At 34.5% G+C, this 22495-nt stretch overlaps 2 protein-coding genes and 2 pseudogenes across 3 annotated transcripts in view; 3 read left to right on the top strand and 1 right to left on the bottom strand.

The window, feature by feature from the left end:
- The first annotated feature begins 3889 nt into the window (after nucleotides 1-3889).
- On the top strand, nucleotides 3890-5129 carry LOC120184555. 2 transcript variants are annotated; one of them, XM_039188994.1, is made up of 2 exons: nucleotides 3890-4849; nucleotides 4994-5129. In XM_039188994.1, the coding sequence occupies exon 1, from the start codon at nucleotides 4067-4069 to the stop codon at nucleotides 4766-4768; it is 702 nt and encodes a 233-aa protein (XP_039044925.1). In that variant the 5' UTR covers nucleotides 3890-4066; the 3' UTR covers nucleotides 4769-4849; nucleotides 4994-5129. The 2 variants fall into 2 exon arrangements, with proteins under 2 accessions (XP_039044925.1, XP_039044921.1); XM_039188990.1 differs by having other exon boundaries at nucleotides 3893-4858; nucleotides 5003-5122.
- Nucleotides 5130-8148: 3019 nt separating this feature from the next.
- Nucleotides 8149-11245, top strand: LOC120184572 (annotated as a pseudogene).
- A 291-nt stretch (nucleotides 11246-11536) lies between these two features.
- Nucleotides 11537-16658, bottom strand: LOC120184612 (annotated as a pseudogene).
- LOC120184639 (chaperone protein dnaJ 10-like) overlaps nucleotides 15620-22495 on the top strand; it is a 16351-nt gene continuing 9475 nt past the window's right edge. Inside the window, exon 1 of the mRNA XM_039189068.1 lies at nucleotides 15620-15625. The gene's annotated coding sequence lies outside the window, so the exon portion shown is untranslated. The remainder of the gene's footprint in view (nucleotides 15626-22495) is intronic.

Below are 22495 nucleotides of genomic sequence, written 5' to 3'. Positions count from 1 at the left end.
AAAATGATTATTTGACTGTTTATTATGTTTCAAACTCGTCATTTTTCATTGGAATTTTGATGGTAGTCTGAGTGTACACTAACTTACTAGTTGAGATGTGATAAAATGTGATCTCATAATCTCAAATAACTATCGTATCTCAGTCTACATGTTAATGTTCAACTCATACGATCATTATTTTTTTTATGGAAAATGACGAGTTTGAAATATAATAAATAGTTGAATGATCATTTTGTAACTTTTAATACTTAACAAAGCAATTTTTATAGTCAAAACTATTTTATAACTTTTAATAGTCAAAAACTCAATAAATAACATATTATAATCGAGGGATTATTTATATATTTTACTATATAAATCAAGATGTAAAAACACGTGGTGGTGAAGACAAGGTCGAAATCCAGGTGGCATGAATAGTCCAAAAGAGAAAAGAGGTCTCACTCTATTATTAGTGGGTGGGAGTGAATAACTGAATGGCAGTTAAGGAAAGTACTAAATTTTAATAAAAGCACAGGCCGAGGTGAGCTCACGTGGTCGTCCCGGCAGTTGCATACTTAGTCACGAAGGAAAGGGGTAATTCCGGGATTTTTTGAAAACTGAATTGAGGGCTGTCTTCATATGCCACGTGGCTAACATCTTTTAACGACAGTTTAGTAGGACAAGTAATTGTTGGCACTTAGGTTCGTGTCTTTGATTGTTTTGTGCCACTTTTTGTTTTTTCTTTTACAATGCTTAAAAAGGATAACTACAATCTCACCCCGGCTTTTATGTCTAAAATATATTATTCTAGATTCGAATACAATACCTATAGGATAAACTATATCAAAATTCCCTCGATTATAGTATATATTTTGTTGAATTCATCGAGTATAAGATATTATTTTATTGAGTCTATTAATTATTAAAAGTTATAAAATAATCTCTCAATTATATGGTACTATTTTGTTGAGTCCCTCAATTATTAAAATTTAAAAAATGGTAATTTGACTGTCTATATGTTTTACACTCATCATTTTTTGTTAAATAATTGACATTCGTCTGAGCTAAAAAATAACATATTGATTGAGATATGATAAGATCATTTTAATGATGTCTACTGATATCACTATTGATTTCAAGCACTAACTCGACGACATAATATGTTAAGCATTGGCTCGACGATATAATATAAATGGAGAGTCAATCCACAAAATACAACTCAAACGGTTCTAGAATCAAATTTTATCACATCTTAGTCAACATGTTCACATCCAATTTAGACAACCATCAATTTTTTAACATAAAATGAAGTCTGAAACATATGATTAGTCGAGTTACCATTTTGTAACTTTTAGTAGTTGGAGGACTTGACAAAGCAATGTCTTATAATTAAGATATCATTTTGTAATATTTAATAGTCGGAGGACTTCACAAAGCAATGTCTTATAATTAAGGGATCAGTTTATAACTTTTAATAGTTAGATACTCAAAAATACAATATCTTATAGTCGATGATCCAAAGCAATATCTTAGGTCACGCCAAACGGGACCTAAGTCAGTTAACAATAATTTATGTTTTGGACCAAAATATTAACTTTTTAAACGTACATAGACTAAAATATTTTTACAATAGAGGAACTAAAATAATCTTTTATATATAATATAGGGATTAAAATATTCTTTTATACTGATTTATTTTGTTTCATTTAGCCGAAAGAGGTTGGGCTTGTTTGCCTCCTACGTAGAGATGATGGGTTGGTTTGGATCGGACCAAATTTTCGGTAAATGCGATATGACTCAAAAGTATAAACTCTACACTCGAAACTCGGTCCAATCGACCTAAAATAAACATATTTATAAAAAAAATATTTTTTCAATAAAAATAAGATTTAATTGAAAAAATAATATATAGATAATTATTATTATAATTATCCCTAAATATAAGATAAATTTACATAATTTTTTGGGTTGGGTCAAGTGAGTTATTTTTCACCCTAAACCTAATCTCGATCGGACTTGACCCGAATATATTTTTTAAAAACCTGACTCGACCCAAACCCTTTTTTAAAAAATCAACTTGTTTGAGTTGGGTTGGGTCAAAACCCGTCGTATTCGGGTCTCGTGCCCATCCCTACTCCTACCCTCCCACTGATAAGTTATTTATCGTTAAGATGATAATATTAGGGGTGAGCGTTCGAAAGAGTCGAGTCAAAAAATTTCGAGTTATTCGAGTTGACGAGTCATATTTTATAACTCGGAGTTGACTTGAATTTTTTTTAGTTGAGTAGATTTTATAAAATTCAATTCGAGTCAAATTTTTGAATTTCTTTTTAAATTTAATTGTAAATATTTAAAATATTATGACATTATTTGAGTTTAATTTAAATGGTAATTTATAACTATATACAATACATATATATTTTTTTCATATTTTTCATATGTGATTTACATACAACATACAAAGTCGAAGGACTCCACCCAAACTTGAAAATCAATCTACTCATTAATAAAAAGTTTAAGTTATTTGAGTTGTATTTTACAACTCGATTTAAATATGATTTTTTAATGGAGTTTATAAAATTACAACTTTAAGTCAATTAGAGTCTAATTTTTTTTCAAGTAGAATAGAGTCGAAAAAATTGATTTTTTAAATCAAATCGAGTTTTGTTCCCCTAAATAATATTTTTTTCAGCTGTTCGATTATATGATTATTAAGATTTTGTAAGATTTAAGTACTCAAGTTTAATTAGTAAAAAAGTTGCATGTCAATTAAATGCATACTATTTTTGTTTTTGCTTTAAAATAAGGGTAAAGTATACAAATGGTCCTGGATTATAGGTACTACTTTATTTAGTCTCTCAACAATTAAAAGTTATAAAATGATCCTCTGACTATAAAATATTTCTTTGTTAAGTTCTTCGACTATTAAAAGTTACAAAATGGTCACCCAACTATTTACTATGGTTTAAATTGTCCTTTTCCGTTAAAAATTGATAATTATCTAAGCTGGACGTTAACATGATTATAGGGATATAATAAATTTGATCATAGAATATCAAATGATTATCATATCACAATCAGCATGTTAACGTTCAACTCAAAATACTGTAAACTTTTAACGAAAAAGGACGGGTTTGTAACATAATGAATAGTCATGTGACTATTTTGTAACTTTTAATAGTCATGACTCAACAAAGCAACACTCTATAGCCATATGACTATTTTATAACTTTAATAGTCAAGAGATTCAATAAAACAATATCATATAGTCGAGAGATCATTTATGTATTTTACCCTTTAAAAAATTATCGTACCATAATTTATTCCCATCAACCAAAATAAGATATTAATTTCCAAAAAATCAAACCAATTAATTGATTAAATCCGACTTTTTTATTATTAACAACGACACAATATGGTGGTAAAGCATTATAAATTAAAGTACACTGAAAGTAATGAGAAATGAGAAAATACCAACAATTTTATGGGAAAAAACAAAACCAATAATTTTCCTTTTTCTTTCTATAAAGTAGTAAACCAAATTAAAGGAATATAATTATAACGTGCCTTTCTTTTTTTGAAAAGAAATTCAAACCCAAAAAGAAAATAAATAAATAAATCAAATATAAAATAATTATTATTTAATACACTATAATAAAAATATAATTTCATAAGTAGAGTATAGATACGTGTTTAATATACTAACACTATAAAATAATTTATTTAAAAATCTAATAAATACATAAATATAACATTTATTATTGTTTTATGTGAAATTATATTTGCAATAAGAATGTATAGAACAAAGTAAAAAGTTTATATTCATGTGCTCTATAAATAGCAGTCCTGGTTAGTTTATGCTTAATATCATAGATATTCCCAAACCAAAGAGCAAAGTGTAAAATAGAAGAATTTTACCCATACAAACAACAAAACAGAGCAATTTATATACTTCACTCTGTTTCCTGTTTTGTCCAAACTTCACCTTCCCTCTTAATCTTCAATTCCATCCCCAAATCTCTTTCTTCCATGAACCCTTTGCTGAATTAGAATTCCCCTTCAATCCCTTTGCTTCGTTTTGTTTTAAATGGATGCATTCAACGTAAAATTCGAGAATCGAAATGCAAAATTGAAGCATCGTCACTTGAACAAGGTGGCAAGCTTGCTGAGATTCGTGGAGTTTTGTGTTGTTCTTGTATTGATCTCCAGGTTTACAGTTCAACTCCCCGTCGCTGTTAAAAGTTCCGGCGAGTATTTCCGGGGCTTGCCGGTGGTTCTCGTGAGCCCTCGCTTCGTGTTCATAGTCGGCAATGTCATAGTCATCACTTTGTTATCAAAGGCCGGCCAGTTTTCGCCTCGAGGACCAACTTCCGGCACCGATCTATACGAAGAATTCGTCGAAAAGAGCGAGAAAAACCAGATGATTCATCGGTACGAAATCGAGTTCATGGAGAAACAAAGAAAAAAGAACGTTGAATGTGTTGATCAAGAGAAAAGATCGAGCCTCCATGTGCATACAACGGCATCGAAGGGGACGATCAAGAGCTATAGAAGAACTCAGTCGGAGAATCTTAATCGAAAGAAGTGCAAGCAACTGCGGAAATCGGGGTCGGAAAAGCACATAAAACACGGCGGTTCCGGCGAGAAAACGGTGAAGAGCTTGTATCCGGAAGACGGATTAAGCAGCGAACAGTTTCGGAACACGGTGGAGGCATTCATTGCAAGGAAAAAAGCGCTTCTGAGGGAAGAAGAAGAAGAACACTCGGTGATTTGCAAAGATTTTGAGTGACAAGAGCAAATCCTGGTGAACCCTTTGTTCTTCAATGATTGTTTTTTAGGCTTTTGAATTTGCCTTTTTCTCCTTTCATTACTGTATACCAGGGTTTCAAATCGCGGTCGCGATTTCGGTTATTTCAGATCTACCGTGATTGCAGCCGTCGCGGTAACTCGGACGGCGGCGAAACCGTTATATCGTGGCCGAAATCGCAGTCACGGGCCATTTTTTAAAACCATGCTGTATACTGCTATGTACATGGTTACTTAATCATGATCTTCAGTGACATAATCACTCTTCTTGTATCAATGAGAAGCATTTGAATGTTACAAATTAAGACATCAAACAGAATCAGGTCGGGACGATGGATGTAAAATCGAGTCGGATCGGGACAAGAGAAAAACTGTTTCGTCTCATCAGCCGCGACTCGAGATCTTAACTAAAACCAAGTGTAAACGTTTCTGAGTAACGAATCTGAAGCTTCTTCTGGTCTCCTGTTTCAGATTTGCAGATACTGTTTTGCTGAGAAAACTTTTATTCAGATAACAAGAATTTACTACTGTTGATTACTACTCACACTACACTATATATGCCCATATATCATCATGGTTTTGGAATGTATTCTAAATCTTGTTCACTCAACTGAAATTTCATGTCACATCACACGAATTAAGCAACTTCAGTTATTAAATGATAATTACTATTCTTATAGATTTCGAGTTCGAGCATTAACAATTACATGATATTTTTATCAAATCATTGAGAGTATTTAAAATAGATGCTACCATTTGTAATCATCCGGGATTAACCAAAACAAATTCACATCACATAAACTTAAAATTATTTCATATATTATTGGATAAATGAAAATAAAAATTTACTACATTAAAAAGATTCGTTGGATTAATTGAATTTAATGACTGAAATTCAAAATTTTAAACCAATCATAATTAATTTTTTTTAATTTTATATTTTTTTCATAAAATTTATAACACATCTACCCTTAAAAACTATTTTTTTTAATAAGACTTAAATTATATTTGAAAAATAAATTAATTTGATTAAAGTAATAAAAATAAAGAGTAAACTGATTTGAAATTTAAGATAACGCTCATAATGCAAGATTACATAAAAAGTAGGTGGTTATGAGATTTCATTATATTACACTTTACCCGTAACGTAAGACTATTATGTGCTTGCAATGTAAGATTATGTATGGTTTAATCGGGGCGAACTAAATAATGATAATTCAATACCAACAATCAGTTGCTCTAGCGGGACGAGGCACTGAATTCTTTAAGTAAGATCAAGGGTTCGAATCTTGACAATTATGAATGGAGCAAACTGGGTTGTGAGGGTTGCCCTCGCCTCTGCAGTACTCGATCCGAATTAGTAGACTAATAGATTGAAAATCGGTGGTTATATATAAAAAGGAATGATAATCCAATGTTCTCAATTTTTTGTCTAATAACAATTTAGGTCATTATAAATTTAATTATTAGATAAATTAGACATTATTTTCTGAATTGTAAATTTAAATACCTAATAAGTCATTGTATTTTTCTTAAAAAGTTTAATATTCTGGCCCCTGTTTATATCTAATATTGGCTCCGCTCCTGAAATTAGTCATTGTGTTATTAAATGGTTTGTTGTTATTTCTCAAGTTTATTCAAGTAGTTATACTTAGAGTAAAGTATATATATTCCCTCGACTACAAGATGATACTTTGTTGAGTATTTTGACTATTAAAAGTTATACAATGGTCTTATGATTATAGAGCCTTGTTTTGTTGAATCCCTCGACCATTAAGAAAAATTATATTTAAAAATATATTATAAAAAATTATGAAAATATTATCTTGTAACCCAATATCAAAAAAATATATTATGCAAACTAATAATTATAATTTTATATTTAAAATTTAAGACTAAAGTCTGTAATATAATATATTTTTTTTAAAAAATTAGATTTAAATAATTGTATTTACAAAATATGTGTGCATTGTGGATTGGTTAAAAAAGTTCCACACGTATACTATCAGGTAATCATCTAGACTATTATGAAAGATTAAAGCATGTAATATTATATAAAGTAAAATGTTTCAATAAAATCTCCATCCTGTGCATAAAGATATAATTTATATGTATGATATTATTATATTAATTTATTATTAAGTTGGACAGTTGGAATAAAGTTTTTGAAGTTGAAATATTAGTCATGACTCACATGTAGTCTCTTCTAGGGGTGTAAACGAGTCGAGTCGAGCTCGAGTATTGCTGAGCTCGACTCAACTCGAAAACTCTGAAATGGAGCTCGACTCGACTCGAAAACTCGCGAGCTTAAAATTTTTAAGCTCGACTCGAACTCGAAATCCTGAACTGAAGCTCGTGAGCAGCTCGAAAAGGCTCGAAATGAAAAAAAAAATCTTAAACTTAACTAGATTGAAGTCTTAAACTCAAACTCGAACATAAACATTAAATACATGAAAATCTTACTGTATTTTTTAAAAACAATCAACACATAAATGTTAATATTATTAATAATTTATTTTTTTTAAAAATAAAATCTTAATATATTATATTTTCGAGCTGCTCACGAGCTTTTCGAGTCGAGTATCAAGTAGCTCGTTTCGACTCGTTAAGAATTCGAGTCAAGTTCGAGTTCGACTCGAATCCATTCGATCCGAGTATTTATCGAGCCTTGACTAAATCAATCTCGAGTAGCTCGCGATCTGTCTCATCTCATTTACGGCCCTAGTCTCTTCGTGCTAAAGTTGACAAAATCTTCACAATTCCTAGTCCAACCTCCCTTTCTTTAATTTCTTCATTGATTAATATATATATTATATATGAAATGAATTGCCAGTTGGCACTTAACCCTAGCAGTAAAAAGTAAAAGCTTAGTGGAGCGCCACTCATGCAATTATATAATATAAATTCAAATATCTAGTTAAGGATAATTTGCTAAAAAAGTTAGGGGTCGAATTGTATCTCAAAGTCAAAGTCAGGGACGCAATTGCATTTTAGAACCGAAGTTAAGGGCGGAATTGCATCTCAAAGCCAAAGTCAGGGGCCGAAAGACACATTAACCCTACAGTTAAGGAGAAAACATAAAAGAAAACAAATCATATGCTTTTCCACAATAGCCAAAATCTGTCGAATCTCAAACATGCCATGCTGTTTTCTAGTACATATCAACTTATTCAATATATATATACATATACACACAACTCTTCCTTTCTCTATTAGTCCTCAGCCACCAACTCTCATAAGGTACATCATCACCTCTTTCATCTTGCACAAGATTTTGATTTCCAGTGTTTGGTTTCCCATAAAATATTTGATTTCAATGTCTTAGTTTCATATACTTGAATGTGTTTACAGGTGTAAGTAATCATGGCTGACACCTTGGCACTACCTGTTGAACGACCAGCTAAAATGAGTTAGTCTTCTTCTTCTTCAAGCATTGCAAGATTTTTCTTCTATTTGTTTAAAATGATAAATAACTTTAATGGCTTTGTTTTTTTTTTGCAGGTTCTGAAAAATCTGATATAGAGAGCTCTGAGGATGAAAGGAAGAAAAGGATTGGATCTCTTAAGAAAATGGCAGCTAGTGCCTCCAGCAGGTTCAGGAATTCTCTTAAAAAAGAGAACCAGGAAACACAGTAGAGTTATGTCCGCCGGAAGTATCGACGACAACATCGATGTTGAGGAATTGCAGGCGGTCGACGCGTTCCAACAAGCACTTATATTAGATGAGCTATTGCCTTCTAAACATGATGACCATCATATGATGCTAAGGTCACACAATCTTTCATTTGAATTTCTATATGAATGGTAGCTACATACATGTTTTAACTGCTCATTAGCTCTGGATGCAGCTTTTTTAGGGCGAGGAAATTCGATCTCGATTAAGCGAAGCAAATGTGGGCTGATATGATCCAATGGAGGAAGGATTTTGGGGCTGGCACAATCATGGAGGTAAGCACAAGAATCATTGAATCAATCACTGCTATATATGTGTGTGTATTGCAACTTTATGATCTGCAATCTGAACTTGCTTCGTTCGGGTGCGGTTTCGATGTTAAGGACTTTGATTTCAAGGAATACAATGAAGTGATCAAGTATTATCCACAAGGATATCATGGAGTTGATAAAGATGGACGACCTGTTTATATCTAAAGGCTCGGTCAGGTTGATGCTAACAAGCTGACTCAAGTCACGACGATCGACCGATATCTGAAGTACCACATAAAGGAGTTCGAGAAGACCTTTGCTGTCAAGTTCCCTGCTGCATCCATTGCTGCAAAAGGGCAGATTAATCAAAGCACAACCATATTGGATGTTGAAGGAGTGGTATGTGAACTATGTTTTATATATATGTGTGTATGAATGTGTGAATGTATATGTGTTACTATGAATTAAAACTTTCAGGGTCTTAAAAGCTTCAACAAGGCTGCAAGGAAGCTCCTACAGCGCCTCCAGAAGATCGACAGTGACAACTATCCCTAGGTAATCGTACTTCTTAACCTCAGTTAGTAACAAAGTTTATTTTTTCAGTGAAGACAATACCAATACAAAGCCTATATATTGCAGATTCTGAACAGAATGTTTATCATCAATGCTGGCTCTGGCTTCAGGCTCCTATGGAGCACGGTTAAATCATTCCTCGACCCGAAGACCACCTCAAAAATCCATGTAAGTACATAAATCCACCAAATTACTTGAAGCAAGATATAATTATAATGTTGATCAACAGACAAACAACTTTTGTGTTATATTTCACCAGGTTTTGGGTAACAAATACCAGAGCAAATTGCTGGAAGTGATTGATGCTAAGTGAGTCCCTTCTCGACTGATCGGATTCATAGTTGTTTCTCGTTACATATCTTTCTATGTTCAAAATATTTCTTAGTTCGGTTTTTCGTTTTTCGACAGCGAGCTGCCGGAGTTTTTGGGCTGTAGCTGTAACTGTGCAGACAAAGGAGGCTGCATGGTCTCAGACAAGGGTCCTTGGAATGATCCTGAAATATTAAAGGTTACTCATTAACACAAAGATTGAAAAGTTTTTAATTTAATAGTTTTGATTTTTTTTTCTTGAAATAATTAAATGAGGTGCTCCATCTTAATGATCTTAGAGAGTACAAAATGGTGAGTTCAAGCGCAAAATGAGAAATATGTCAGGCATTGAGGTAGAGTCTGCAATTTTTATACTTGTTCCAATCCCAAGTCTCAATATCTAGCATCCTGCAAATTGAATACCTAACTTACTCTTTTTGTTGATGTTTCCGACAGAAGATGAACCGTTCCATCGATGCCAAAACAGCTGCGGGCACAATTGAAGTAAGTTTTCTCAATATATCATTCCAAGTCAAACAATGCAGAGAAATTTGGAGTTCTGGGATTTTAACAACGCGCTTTATATGCATTGCAGTCTCCCAACAAGAAGAAGTGACAGGATTCATTTGACTACGATAAATGTGTTCCAATCATCGACAAGGGGATCTATTCTTTTTGGCCTAAATCAGTGGAAGATGAAAAATTTTCCATTTCCAAAGGTTAATTCTTTACGTGAAAGATAGTATGATTAACCATCCTGATATAGTTGTAACAGCGTCACTCTGTTTTTTTTTTTTTTTGTCAATACTGTGCAGATCGTTACCAAGTGAAGGATGAAGGGTAAGGAATGAACACAAACGTTTTCGGAGGATTAATTAGCTTCGTGATAAGTATGGTAGCCATGATTCGCTTGTCTCGTAACAAGCCGAGGAAGCTAGGAGAAGCTGCCTTGTACAATGGTCAAGTTCACCAGGCAAAGCCGATGATCACAGGACGTAGGGCTCATCAGTCACAACCGCAACCTATCACGAGCAATGACTACGTTGCCATGGAGAAACGCATGGCCAAATTGGAAGAGTCGATGTGTTTTCTCATATAGAAACCGGCAACCATGCTGCCGGAGAAAGAGGAGATGCTTAATGATGCATTAAGCAAGGTCTTCGCCCTGGAAGTCGAGCTATCTGCTGCTAAGGAGGTATATATATATACTTGGCTAAGTTTAAGAACTTAAAAATCTTGAAGAATCCGAACAAGGACGTGGGCATGTTTTTTTTCTCTCCGTGCTTGGATTTTAATTGTGTTTTCTTTTGTTGAATATGCAGGCACTTCAGGAAGCCCTTGATAAACAGGAGGAACTTCGAACACACGTTGACAAGAAAAAGAAGAATAAGCTTGCAAGTTACCAAAGCTTTTATACTCTTTATATTTGTTTTAATCCGTCAGTTATATTTCATGTTATGTTCATGTTTTATGTTATATTTCATGTTCTGTTCACATAAATCGCGCACATTTTCTTAAAATCCGAAAATATGGTGCACGTATACATCACATGTCTCATTTTCTTGGATTATGATTGCAGAACCCATTCCGTTGGTAAGCTGAACCTTGATGTTGGGAGGCAAATGACAATGTTGATATTCACTCTCAACAAATGAAATCCTTTTGAATATTGTTTTTGGTTTGCAAAATAATCTTTGGGTGTACATTTCCGAACAATTATTGTCTCGAACGGCACAGTTGTAATGTGTTGTTTTAAAGTTTAAAAATGCAGTCTCATTAGTGTGAAGAACTAACCGATGTACAAAAATTAGGGTGGAGTGATCAATGTGCACAGACTCCTCCCCCATTTAACTTGAGAAATATGCAGAAATTTCAAGCATTATATCCTCTTTATTCTTCAACTGAAAAAGGGAATGTAATTTTCTTTTAATTTTTGGTTCCATCCTGTCAAACATGTCAAATGAAAGAGAAAAAAAGTTCCTTTCGGTTTTCTTTCTTAGGATTTAAAGTCCATCTCTCCATGGGAAAAGGAACATCACCAGAAAAACTTCTTTTTCTGAAACAGAGATGGAGAACATCAGTCATAAAAGAACATAGGAATAACCATAAAAGAATTATTTACCCAGAAAACGAATATATGCAAGCGAAATTCCATACCCGAAGTTTGGCTTCTTCTCGACTGTCTATGTAAGCAAGGAGTTCTTCTTGCCTCATCAAAGCCTCGTGAAGAGCCTGTTCAATACATACAGAATGAAAATGAAGATCCCATAAAAGGAGAACAAGAATGATAATAATTTCAAGTATATTTAAATAAAAAAGGGTAAGCTACCTATTTGGTCACTCACCTATCAAAAAAATAATACCTAACATTACGTTTTAATTTTATTTTGGTCATCCGCCGTTAGAAAATTAATGGTGAGGCGTTGTAAGAATGTCAAAACACGTGATTAATAAGTTGATAACGAATACTCTTATAAAAGAAATTGATATTTCTAGCAATATGGTGTAGTCGTATAGAGGCATCGAGTTTGACACCATAACAAGTTATAAATCCTTAGAAAGTAATAAATCCAACATCAATAGAAGATTTTAACAAACTCTGCACCCATGCAAAATGACAATGGTAGCACTATCAGATGCTTTAATGAAAACGAGTTAACACAATTCATATTTAAAGTACCGAAGTCGAGATATTCATCACTCTAGCTCTATTTGTTTGAATGACCTACTAGAATGCAATGGATTAAGAAGCTCTAACATAAATATGGAAAAAGTTTTGGTAAAAAAAAAATTAAGATTGCCAACAGTACCTTCTTGGTAGCGATTAGCTCTGCTTCTAGGCCATCAACACGACATACAGCGGCATTCAACAATTCCTCCTTCTCGTAAGGCATCTCAGATGGCTTTGCTTGTAATGTATCAACCTTCTCCTCAAGCTCAACCATCCTCTTGAGCACAGAAGATAGTACATCTGCCTGAGAAGGAAGAGATGGAGACGAGGGAAGCTCTTCCCTTTGAGTTGTGTCGGGGGTAAGTTCAGAACCAGAAAATGTGCCAGGAAGATTTCTGGTTATATTGAAGGCTGCTGAGTGCAGCAGAGTGTAAAGTGTCATGAAAAAAGCCATAAGAGTCGGCAAAACCTGAGCTCGAATTCCTTCTGGGGTATGAGGAGTTTCAGGCAAAGTCAATGCACCTGAATTGGAAAATAGCATTTCATTTTCTTAATCATGTTACAAATGAGCTAACGAAGCTTTTAAGAAGAAATATGTAGAATCTAAACGGGTAACACAGTATACAAGATTATATTTGTTAACCTCTGGAACCAGAAGGCATCAGGAGGGAGGTTTGTTTATTCCAACTAGCATCAACAGTTTTGTCAACCATTGGAACATATTCATCATAGCCTGACAAGTTACCAGCATGGCTTGTTCTCCCAACAACCTTAATCTGCATGAATTACAAGGCCCAATAAGAGGATTAGCAACATTGCAAAAATGCCCATGATACTAAACTTGAGTGTAGAATCTGACTAGATAAATAATGAAGTCATTATGGTAATCATTGGTCAAAGCATACTGTTGGTTGAAAATGAAACAAAACAAAAACCCTAAAAATGCAACTAGCTGACTGAAAGAAAAGAAAGCAAAAACTGTCGAACTTTATAACCAGTTTCATACTGGTGAACTCAGCATCCCAAAGCATTTTAGTGCTCCAAAAGCAGATTTCTAAATCAACTTCACCTGTATCCAACAGTTATATACTCATAATGAATGTAATCTGAGACATTATAAACAACAAGCAATTTACTTCAATTACATAACTGATATGAAGGATTAGAATGTCAAAAGAACCTACTTCTTCATGAACAGGGGTCAACCTATGCTGTGAGTAGTTCCTCATTGCTTTTGGGGATGCAATATCTTCAGCTTCATCCAGATTCAGCTGTCGATGTATCACTACCTTTCAACTGCTTCACTCAGTACAATATGCAATGAGATAATGCAAAAATCTTATCTCGAAAGTCAAAAGAGAAATGTCAAACATGTCGGAACAAAAGGATCATTGCAAGTTAGAAAGAAAATATACCATTGGAAGATGTGGCTTAGCATAAGCAATAACAGTCCCATCACTATTCAAAACTTTTACTACTTGTCTGGGATGCTGTGCCTCAGAATTAAGAACCATCTGAGAGAAAAAACAATAGTGTGTTTCTTCATTAGAGGAAAAAAAAAAGGAAACACCAATCAAGCCCTTGAAATTAACAGCAACAACAACATACATAAACTAAGGCCAGGTTATAACCTTCAATATTTCGGGATTTCTCCAAGGCCCTTTATCAGAGCGAAGGCAACCTCCCTGATCTGCACAAGCACAGCTACCGCCCAGAAATTCTGGCAACTCACTGAAAGGAATTTAAATATCATCATAAGATTTTTGATAGAATGAGGCAACCAGCGAGAGTTAGATAGTCAAATAACATATATATTTTAAGCGCAGAGTGATGGAAAAATTGTATTGCAAAATAGGGTAAAATAAAGATATCACTGTAATATAACAATGTCATAGAAGTTCTAAGCCCATTTACCTGACATCAATAATCTCGAGCAATTTGCTCTGGCACTTGTTTCCAATAACCTGAAATCAATGCACACATTGCATGCATATATAATTACAAATCACCAACAAATAAAGGGATTGAGAATTAAAAAGAAAAAAATGTATACTCATTTTCAAAAAGTATAGCACAAAATATATTAAAGTACATGAATCTTTGAAGTTGTTTTGGAATCCAGAAATGTCTTCACAGTAACAGAAGCCTAAACCCAGGTCCAGCATTGATGATAAACATTTGGTGAAGCGTCTGCAAAAGTAAAAGGACAACATAAAATTTTGGCTTAACATAAAATAATATTTAAACTTTTGATAGAAGCATGACTTCGTAATTCCTCATGCCAACACATTGATATGGCAGACCTCAGGGTAGTTGTCGCCATCAATCTTCTGCAGTCGCATAATCAGTTCCCTTGCAGACTTGGTAAAATTCTTAAAACCCTAAAAATGGATGAAAAGAAAAAATAATTATCGCTTAGCTACTGCATAGCAGCCAAATATTTATGTATTAACAATGCAATGAATGACCACAAAGAACATACCACACCATAGACATCTAAAATTGTGGTGCTTGAATCAATGTGCCTCCTTGCAGCAATTGTACAAGCAGGAAACTTTACACTGAAGGCATTCTCAAATTCCCGGACATGGTATTTTACATACCGATCCAAGGTTGTAACTTGCAAGAGTTTGTTGGGATCAACTTTTCCCAATCTTTCAATATACACAGGCCTTCCCTCCTTGTCAACACCATGATAACCATGAGGGTAATACCTTAAAACCTCATCCAACTCTGTAAACTCAAAATCCTGCAAAAACGGTTAAAATGCTATGAAAAACATTGATTACAACCAATACTACCTCAGGCAAACAATTAAAAGTAATTACCTCCCTGATGGTGTCAACACCAAACTCCTTCCTCCATTGGAGCATATCTGCCCACATGTGTTTAGCTTTATCTATATCAAACTTCCTTGCTTTCAAGAACCTAGATAAAAGTAAACTAGAACTGATTATTACATGTTGCATCACTAGAAGTAGGCAAAGCAACTAAAAGAGAGGATAGCAGCAGAAACAGCATCGAAGCCAAACAAAATATACATCAGCAAGAGGAAAGCAAATAAATTGTGTTCTACAAGCTAAACAAAGGGCATGATAAATGAACTCAGAATTCTTCTTATGTTTTTCTTAATAAAGCCAATTAGATTCAAGTTAAAATTTTAACAAATCAAATAACATTCAGGAACCATCACAGAAATAACAAAATAGCATATATAGAGTGCTTATAGCTAGTTTGTTCACAGCTGATTGGACAATAGAACAAAACCAATAAAACTTGGATCATAGTATCAAAAAGAATAATGATAAACAACTACATGTAGAAATATGAGAAAAAAAGTAAGAGGAGAGCACCTCAACATCATGTGATAGTCATCATGCTTTTCAGGAAGCAAATCTTCCATAATCAATGCTTGTCGAAATTGGTCGACTGCCTGCAGCTCCCCAAAATCAAGAATATCCTCGATGGATACAGAGTTCACACGGCCACCACTTTTCCTTCTACTCCTTCTGAGAGAATGTTTGAATCTAGTAGATGCATTTAGAGCTTTCTTTTTCAAGGATGCAATTTTTGAACGCCTTTCATCCTCTGAGTTCTCGAAACCAGAATTTCTCTCTCTCCTCTCATCACTACCCGAAATCCCTTCCAAGCCTGCCTCATAACATATACCAGAGAATTGCATTTACAAACAAGTATTGTTTTTAGATGAAGAAATAATAAGAAAGAGTTCAAAGCAAAAATCAAATTGTAATCCTTTTTTTCATCTCATTTATCTCTGAAAATTCTTCAGAAACCCCAAAACCAAAAAAAAATCAACAATGCAAGGTAAAAAAAAATACCAAAGTAAGACACAAAAATAAATAAATAAATGAAAATAATGACCAAATTTTCCAATGTTATCTGAAAACCTAAACAAGAATCGATTCCGTTTCTTTTTTGTCTACACTACCAGGAGGGATTTCTAAGCAACCAAACTGAACCTGAAATGATACAGCAGAAACAATAAAATAAGTTCAAGAACCAAAAATTTTTAAACTCACAAGGCCCAGCGAATCGATCGAGTGGACCAGACATCAACGCTCCTGCGAGAAGAAGCAAGACGGCGGCGCCGCCAGTAATCAGATTTCCAGGTGAAACGATAAAAGTACTCGCGCGCCTTATAAAAACAAGAAGGAAAGTCAACAAAACAATAAAAAGTCAAAAGAGAAGAGTCCAAATTCGAAGTGCTTGAAATTCGTCTCCCTCTTTTACTTCGAATTCAATTTTGTTACGAATAAAACAAATTTGGAGTACTTACTGAGTAAATAATAATCGTGTCTCTGCGTCACGAGTCACGAAGAAGATTGAACGGGAGTAAATTCCTCTGACCAGAATTTTTTATTCGATCTTCGAAGACTGTAGCGGATAATATAATAGAAAAAAAAGGTGTTTTTGTTGTAAAATTCAGCAAAGTACACTACACGAAAACGAATATGTAGAAATATACAAAGAGTTCCCCCTTATTACTGGGAATCTTTTATGGATTTAATTCCTATATTACATATATATTTTATAAGGAAAAATCCTTTTAATTTAGTCTATTTTATTTATGATTTCAAAATTGGTTTAAATTAACTTTTTATTTGAATTTTATATTAATTTAAATTCATCATTTTATCTTAATATTTTAATGTCACCTTTGGTTATATAAATATTTTTTTTAATCATGAAAAGCTGATACCTTTATTAAGAAAGGGTAAATTACATGATTATCACTAAACTTTACTTCTTTCCTATTTCACTCACCGTACTTTTAATTTTTTTAATTTTCTCACTAAACTTTAGACATTAAACTTTTTTTGTCACTTAACCGTTAAATTTTTAATGCCGTTAAATTAAAATTGAAAAAAATTAAAAGTACAGTGAGTGAAATATGAGAGAAAGTAAAGTTCATTGAGTAAACGTGTGGTATGTTTTATTATTAAAATAAGTCACGTGAGGACGTCGTTACTGAGTAAACGGTCAATGACCAAAAAAGTTCAATGTGTAAAGTTTAGTGATAAAATTAAAAAATTAAAAGTACAATAAGTGATTTAGGAGAGAGAGTAAAGTTCAGTGATTAAGTGTGTAATTTAACCATTACGAAAACGTGTCCACACAACCGAAAAACACCCCAGGAGTTATGAACAAAAGTGACGAACATCGACAACAACTAAAACTACAGCTACAAAAAGGAAACTCCAAGAAAAATCAAACAAAACCAAATTGAAACTGAGGTCGGCCATTCGGCTTCCTTGCAAATGAAAAGAGGAGCACTGATACGAGCAACAAGGAGGAGGAGAAAGAAGCTGGAACCTTCACAAACTGAAAACCCTCACATCCGGCAGTTGTCAAGGCGGATTTAGCCATCTTTGGTCGGCAACCACCTAATCTTCCAATTGTCACGGCGTTTCTTCAACCTAAAAATGGTTGGTAGTTCCAGTTCCATACTCTGTTTCTGCAAGGAGGATGTGTGTCGCCGCCTTAGCCCATATGAGGTACAACTCGGAACTCACATGCACGGAGTAAACTGACCCTGTTGTTCAATTCCCAGACAAGCGCACTAATTTCAAAGAAATCAGTCTCCAGAGATGACGCCTTGGTGATGATTGATCTGGAATCACCTTCAACCACCAGTTCGAGAAACCCAAGTCTTCAGCCAGAGAGATCGCGTTAACAAAAGCTTGAGCTTCCGCCATAAATGCAAAGGTAACACACCGAATCCACTTCTTACAAGCACCCATTATAAGACCATTTTCACCTCTAATAACAACATTTGACCATGCCTCTTGCTGTGCATATGTAAATAACGAGCATCAAAATTGTCCTTCACGAATGAGGAGGGCGAAGCCTGCCACCACACAAGATGAATTACCGAGGGAGACCTGATTCCAACGTTAGCAGCAGTGAAGTCTCTGCACTAAGATCGAATTAAGGTGATAATTTTCCTCCTTTCGCATAACTTTTCCTTGATAGTAATATATGTTATGCGTATACCATAACGCCCAAATTATAACCAATATCTCTGAATGTTCTTGGTGTGAAGTACGTCAAAATAACCAATTGAGCTTTGTCTTGCAGCGAACATCTTTCTTGCTATGAGATCCATCTTTCTTGCAAATACTCACTTGCATCCAATTGCTCTTTTATCTTTCGGTAATTGTGTCAGTTTCCAAGTGTTGTTCTTTTGGAGAGATTGTATTTCTTCATCCATGGCACTTTTCCACTTATTACTTTCCAAGCTTTGTATTGCTTCTTGGTAAGTGATAGGGATATCATCATCATCAACGGGAAGAGCATAGGCCACCATATCAACAAATTGAGCAGGTCTACGAATTTCTCTCCTTGGCCTTGTAAATGCAAGTGGTTCTGGTGTATCCAATGGTTTTTGGGTTTGAACCTCTTCATCTTCTGATTCTTCTATTGGAGTTGAAGAATCAGCTGCATCAACTTCTAGGATCATCGTCTGCTGAAACTCCACCTGTTTTGGAGTATGCTCCACCTGCTGCGGAGTACTACTTGTCTAGACAACTTCATTTGTTACCTTTTTTACTAGGGCAGATTTATCAAAGGTAACATCTCTGCTACAAATTATCTTCTTGGTGTCTAAACACCAAAGGCGGAATCCCTTCACTCCATGAATGATTCCAATAAAGAGAGCATTTTTTACTCTCAGATCAAGCTTAGATTCCTTCACATGATAATAAGTAGTGGATCCAAATACATGTAAGGAATCATAATCAGTAGCAGGTTTTCCAGACCATACCTCTAATGGTGTTTTTCCTCCTATCGCTAATGATGGCAGACGATTGATGAGATGGCCATCATATGTCACATTCTCAGCCCAAAATGCCTTACTTAACCCAACATTAGACAACATACATCGAACTTTCTCCAATAATATTTGATTCATACTCTATGTCACCCCATTCTGTTGTGGTGTATTTCTAACAGTGAAGTGTCGAACAATACCATACTCATGGCAAACGTCAAAGAATTGGTCACTTTTATATTCCCCTCCATTGTCTGTCCTAAGACGTTTGATCTTTCTACCAGTCTGGTTCTCGATCATATTTTTCCATTTAAGGAAAATTCGAAGCACTTGATCTTTAGACTTCATTGGATACTCCCAAACTCTTTTGGAAAGGTCATCTACAAAAGTTACAAAATAATGGTTTCCTCTCAAAGAATGTGTCTTTGAAGGACCCCATACGTCTGAGTGAATATAATCAATAATACATTTTGTATTATGTATAGTGGTGCCAAACTTTACTCTCTTCTGCTTTCCCATAACACAATGCTCGCTAAAGTTCAATTTGCAAGTCTTTTGTTGAAAACATTTTGATGTTTCCATATAACAAATTAAGTTTAAATGTATTTTAAGCTTTTACAAATCATTTTTAAAGTATATTCGATTAAATTATTCGAATATCCAAATATTACTCCAAGTCTTTAAATGATCATTTCAATCCTTACTAAAGTGTAAAATTGTGTTTTAAACTTAAACTATTTTTGAAACAATTTTCACAAAGTATTTCGAACCAAAATTGAGCCAAAAATTAAATTTACAAAGTGATGTACTTATGCACTACATTGATGCATCGATGCACACCCATTTCAAATGCATTTTGTGCACCGATGCACAAGCCATGCATCTATGCACTCTTGAATATTTTGAATATCGAATGCATTTTGTGTACCGATGCACAGACCATGCATTTATGCACTCCATGCTCATTTGAAACATCGAATGTAATTAGTGCACCGATGCACCCCTAATGTACCGATGCATTAAGTTTTTCAACGGTCAAAATATTTGAATTTTACACATGGTGTACCGATGCACCTTGGCTATGCATCGATGCACCATACACTCCTAACTGTTTTATGAATTGTTTTCACATCATAACGGCTCTATTGACTCCACTAATGATCCCCAACGTTCAGAAGTGATACAAGGAGTATTTAAACAAGCTTAGGATCCATTTATCAACAACAATTAAGAAGAGAAGCAAAAGAATCAAAGAGAAAGCATCAAACCTTAAGTTTGAGTATTTCAAGCCTATTTTTCATTCAATATTCATTTTGCTTTCAAGAACACTTATTGTGCTCAATTGTATTTATTTTTTAGTGTTCTTTCTTTGTTCTAGAATTGTACAAACATCTTACCTTGTGAGGTTTTCTTGTAAGTTTTCAAATTTGTGTATTTCTCTTTGGGAGAGAGTATTCTCAAGAATTTGGGGTATAATTCTTGAGGGAGATATAAGGTTACTCTTTGTCCTCAAAAGAAAGAACAAATTAGTGAATTTGTTGGAAAATCCTTAATGTGGATAGCTAAGGTAGTAGACGTAGACTTTGGTTGAGAAAGTTGAACCACTCTAAATCGTTGTGCAATTATTTTCAATTTTCTGCAAAAAGCTTCCACCAAAATTTTTATCGTCAATTCACCCCCTCTTGGTCGATTCGTCGATTGATTAACTCAACACCTTTGCACCTTTCAACAATCCTTTCTTTGCCAGGATTTGCAAGGATTTCTCTCTAGCATGTCTCAACCGCATATGCCACAATTGGGTTGTGTCCAAATCATCACCTCCGGAAGCTGTTGCAACTGCTCCAATAATTGTACTACCTTGGTAGTAATACAAATTATTTTTCCTGATGCCCTTCATCATCACAAGTGTGCCAGATGTGACTTTTAAAACTCTATCTCTCATAGTGACTACTGAGCCTTTGGATTCCAAGGCTCCCAACGAGATGAGATTTTTCTTCAAACTGGGCACGTATCGTACATTAGTCAGAACTCTGGTTGATCCATCTTGATTATTCAATCGAATTAAACCTATCCCAACAGTTTTACAGGCATTGTCATTGCCCATATAAACAACTCCTACATTTAGTTCTACTAAATCGAAGAACCACACCCGATTAGGGGACATATGATAGGTAAAACTCGAATATAATATCCACTCATCTGAATGGGATGTTGTTGATGAAGCAACCAATGATATGTCAGAGTCATTTGCATCATGCTCTGCAACACATGCATTTGGAGCAGCTTTTCCTTTCTTCTTCAGCTTCGGACAATCTTTCTTCCAATGGCCTTTCTCATGACAAAAGGCACATTCATCTTTTCCCGGTCTGGACTTCGGCTTTGATCTCCCTCTCTACTTTGGCTTTTGACTTTTTGAGTGACCTCTTGCCACCATGACCTTCACTCCTTCGTACTTGCTCTCCTTCTTGGTTTTCTTCCTGAGCTCATAACTATACAAAGCATCAATTACATCTTTAAAGGTAACATTATCCTTACAATGAAGTAACGTTGTATCAAGGTGCTCAAATTCATCTGGAAGAGTTGACAACAACATCAAAGCCAAATCTTCATCTTTGAAGGTTTCATCCATGCCCAATAAGTCTTCCACTAGCTCATTAAACGCAGCGATGTGTTCATTCATACTGGTGTCTGGTTGATAATCAAATCTGAACAATCTTTTCTTCATGTGGAGACGATTCTGAGAGCTTTTCTTTAGGACATTTTCCTCCAATGCTTTCCACATCTTACTTGCAGAAGTCTCGTTCTTATAGCCATACTTCTACTCCCTAGAAAGACAAGATCGAATCGTGTTGCACGCCAAACGATTGATTGTTCCTCATTCTTTCTCCTCCATATCTACGGGTTTTTCTTCCTTAATGGCGATGTCGAGATCTTGTTGGAATAAAGCGTCTAACACCTCACCTTGCCACATGCCAAAATGACCGGATCCATCGAACAACTCCACCAAGAAGTTTGCATTTGAGATCAACCTCCTCACCGATCCAGATGAAGAGCTTGATGTATCAATTGATCCATATTTTGGCATTTTAATTCTAACGAACAATATTCAATAGCACGAACTGTATCTTTTCAATAATGGGACCACCAGGATAACCTCAATCGAAGTTCTAGATACCAATTGTTGGGGAAACCGAGTTATTTCTCACACGAACATAGTTTCAAAATTGACCTAAAATGTCAAGATCAAAACCACCAAAGGTTGCACAGCGGATAAACCCATCAAACTATTGAATATTGAAACACAATGGAAAAACCGAATAAAGAACAATAAAGGAGAGAACACACCAAATTTATGAGGTTCGACGAGAATATCGTCAACTGCTCGGGCACCACACCGGATGATAACTTCAGTATCAACAAAATATTACAACAAATGGAATTCTT

Source organism: Hibiscus syriacus, unplaced genomic scaffold, assembly GCF_006381635.1.
Source record: "Hibiscus syriacus cultivar Baekdansim isolate YM2019G1 unplaced genomic scaffold, ASM638163v2 tig00003918_pilon, whole genome shotgun sequence".
Lineage (NCBI taxonomy): Eukaryota > Viridiplantae > Streptophyta > Magnoliopsida > Malvales > Malvaceae > Hibiscus > Hibiscus syriacus.
The sequence above is the reverse complement of the archived record's forward strand: the minus strand, read 5'-3'. Positions and strand labels throughout refer to the sequence as shown.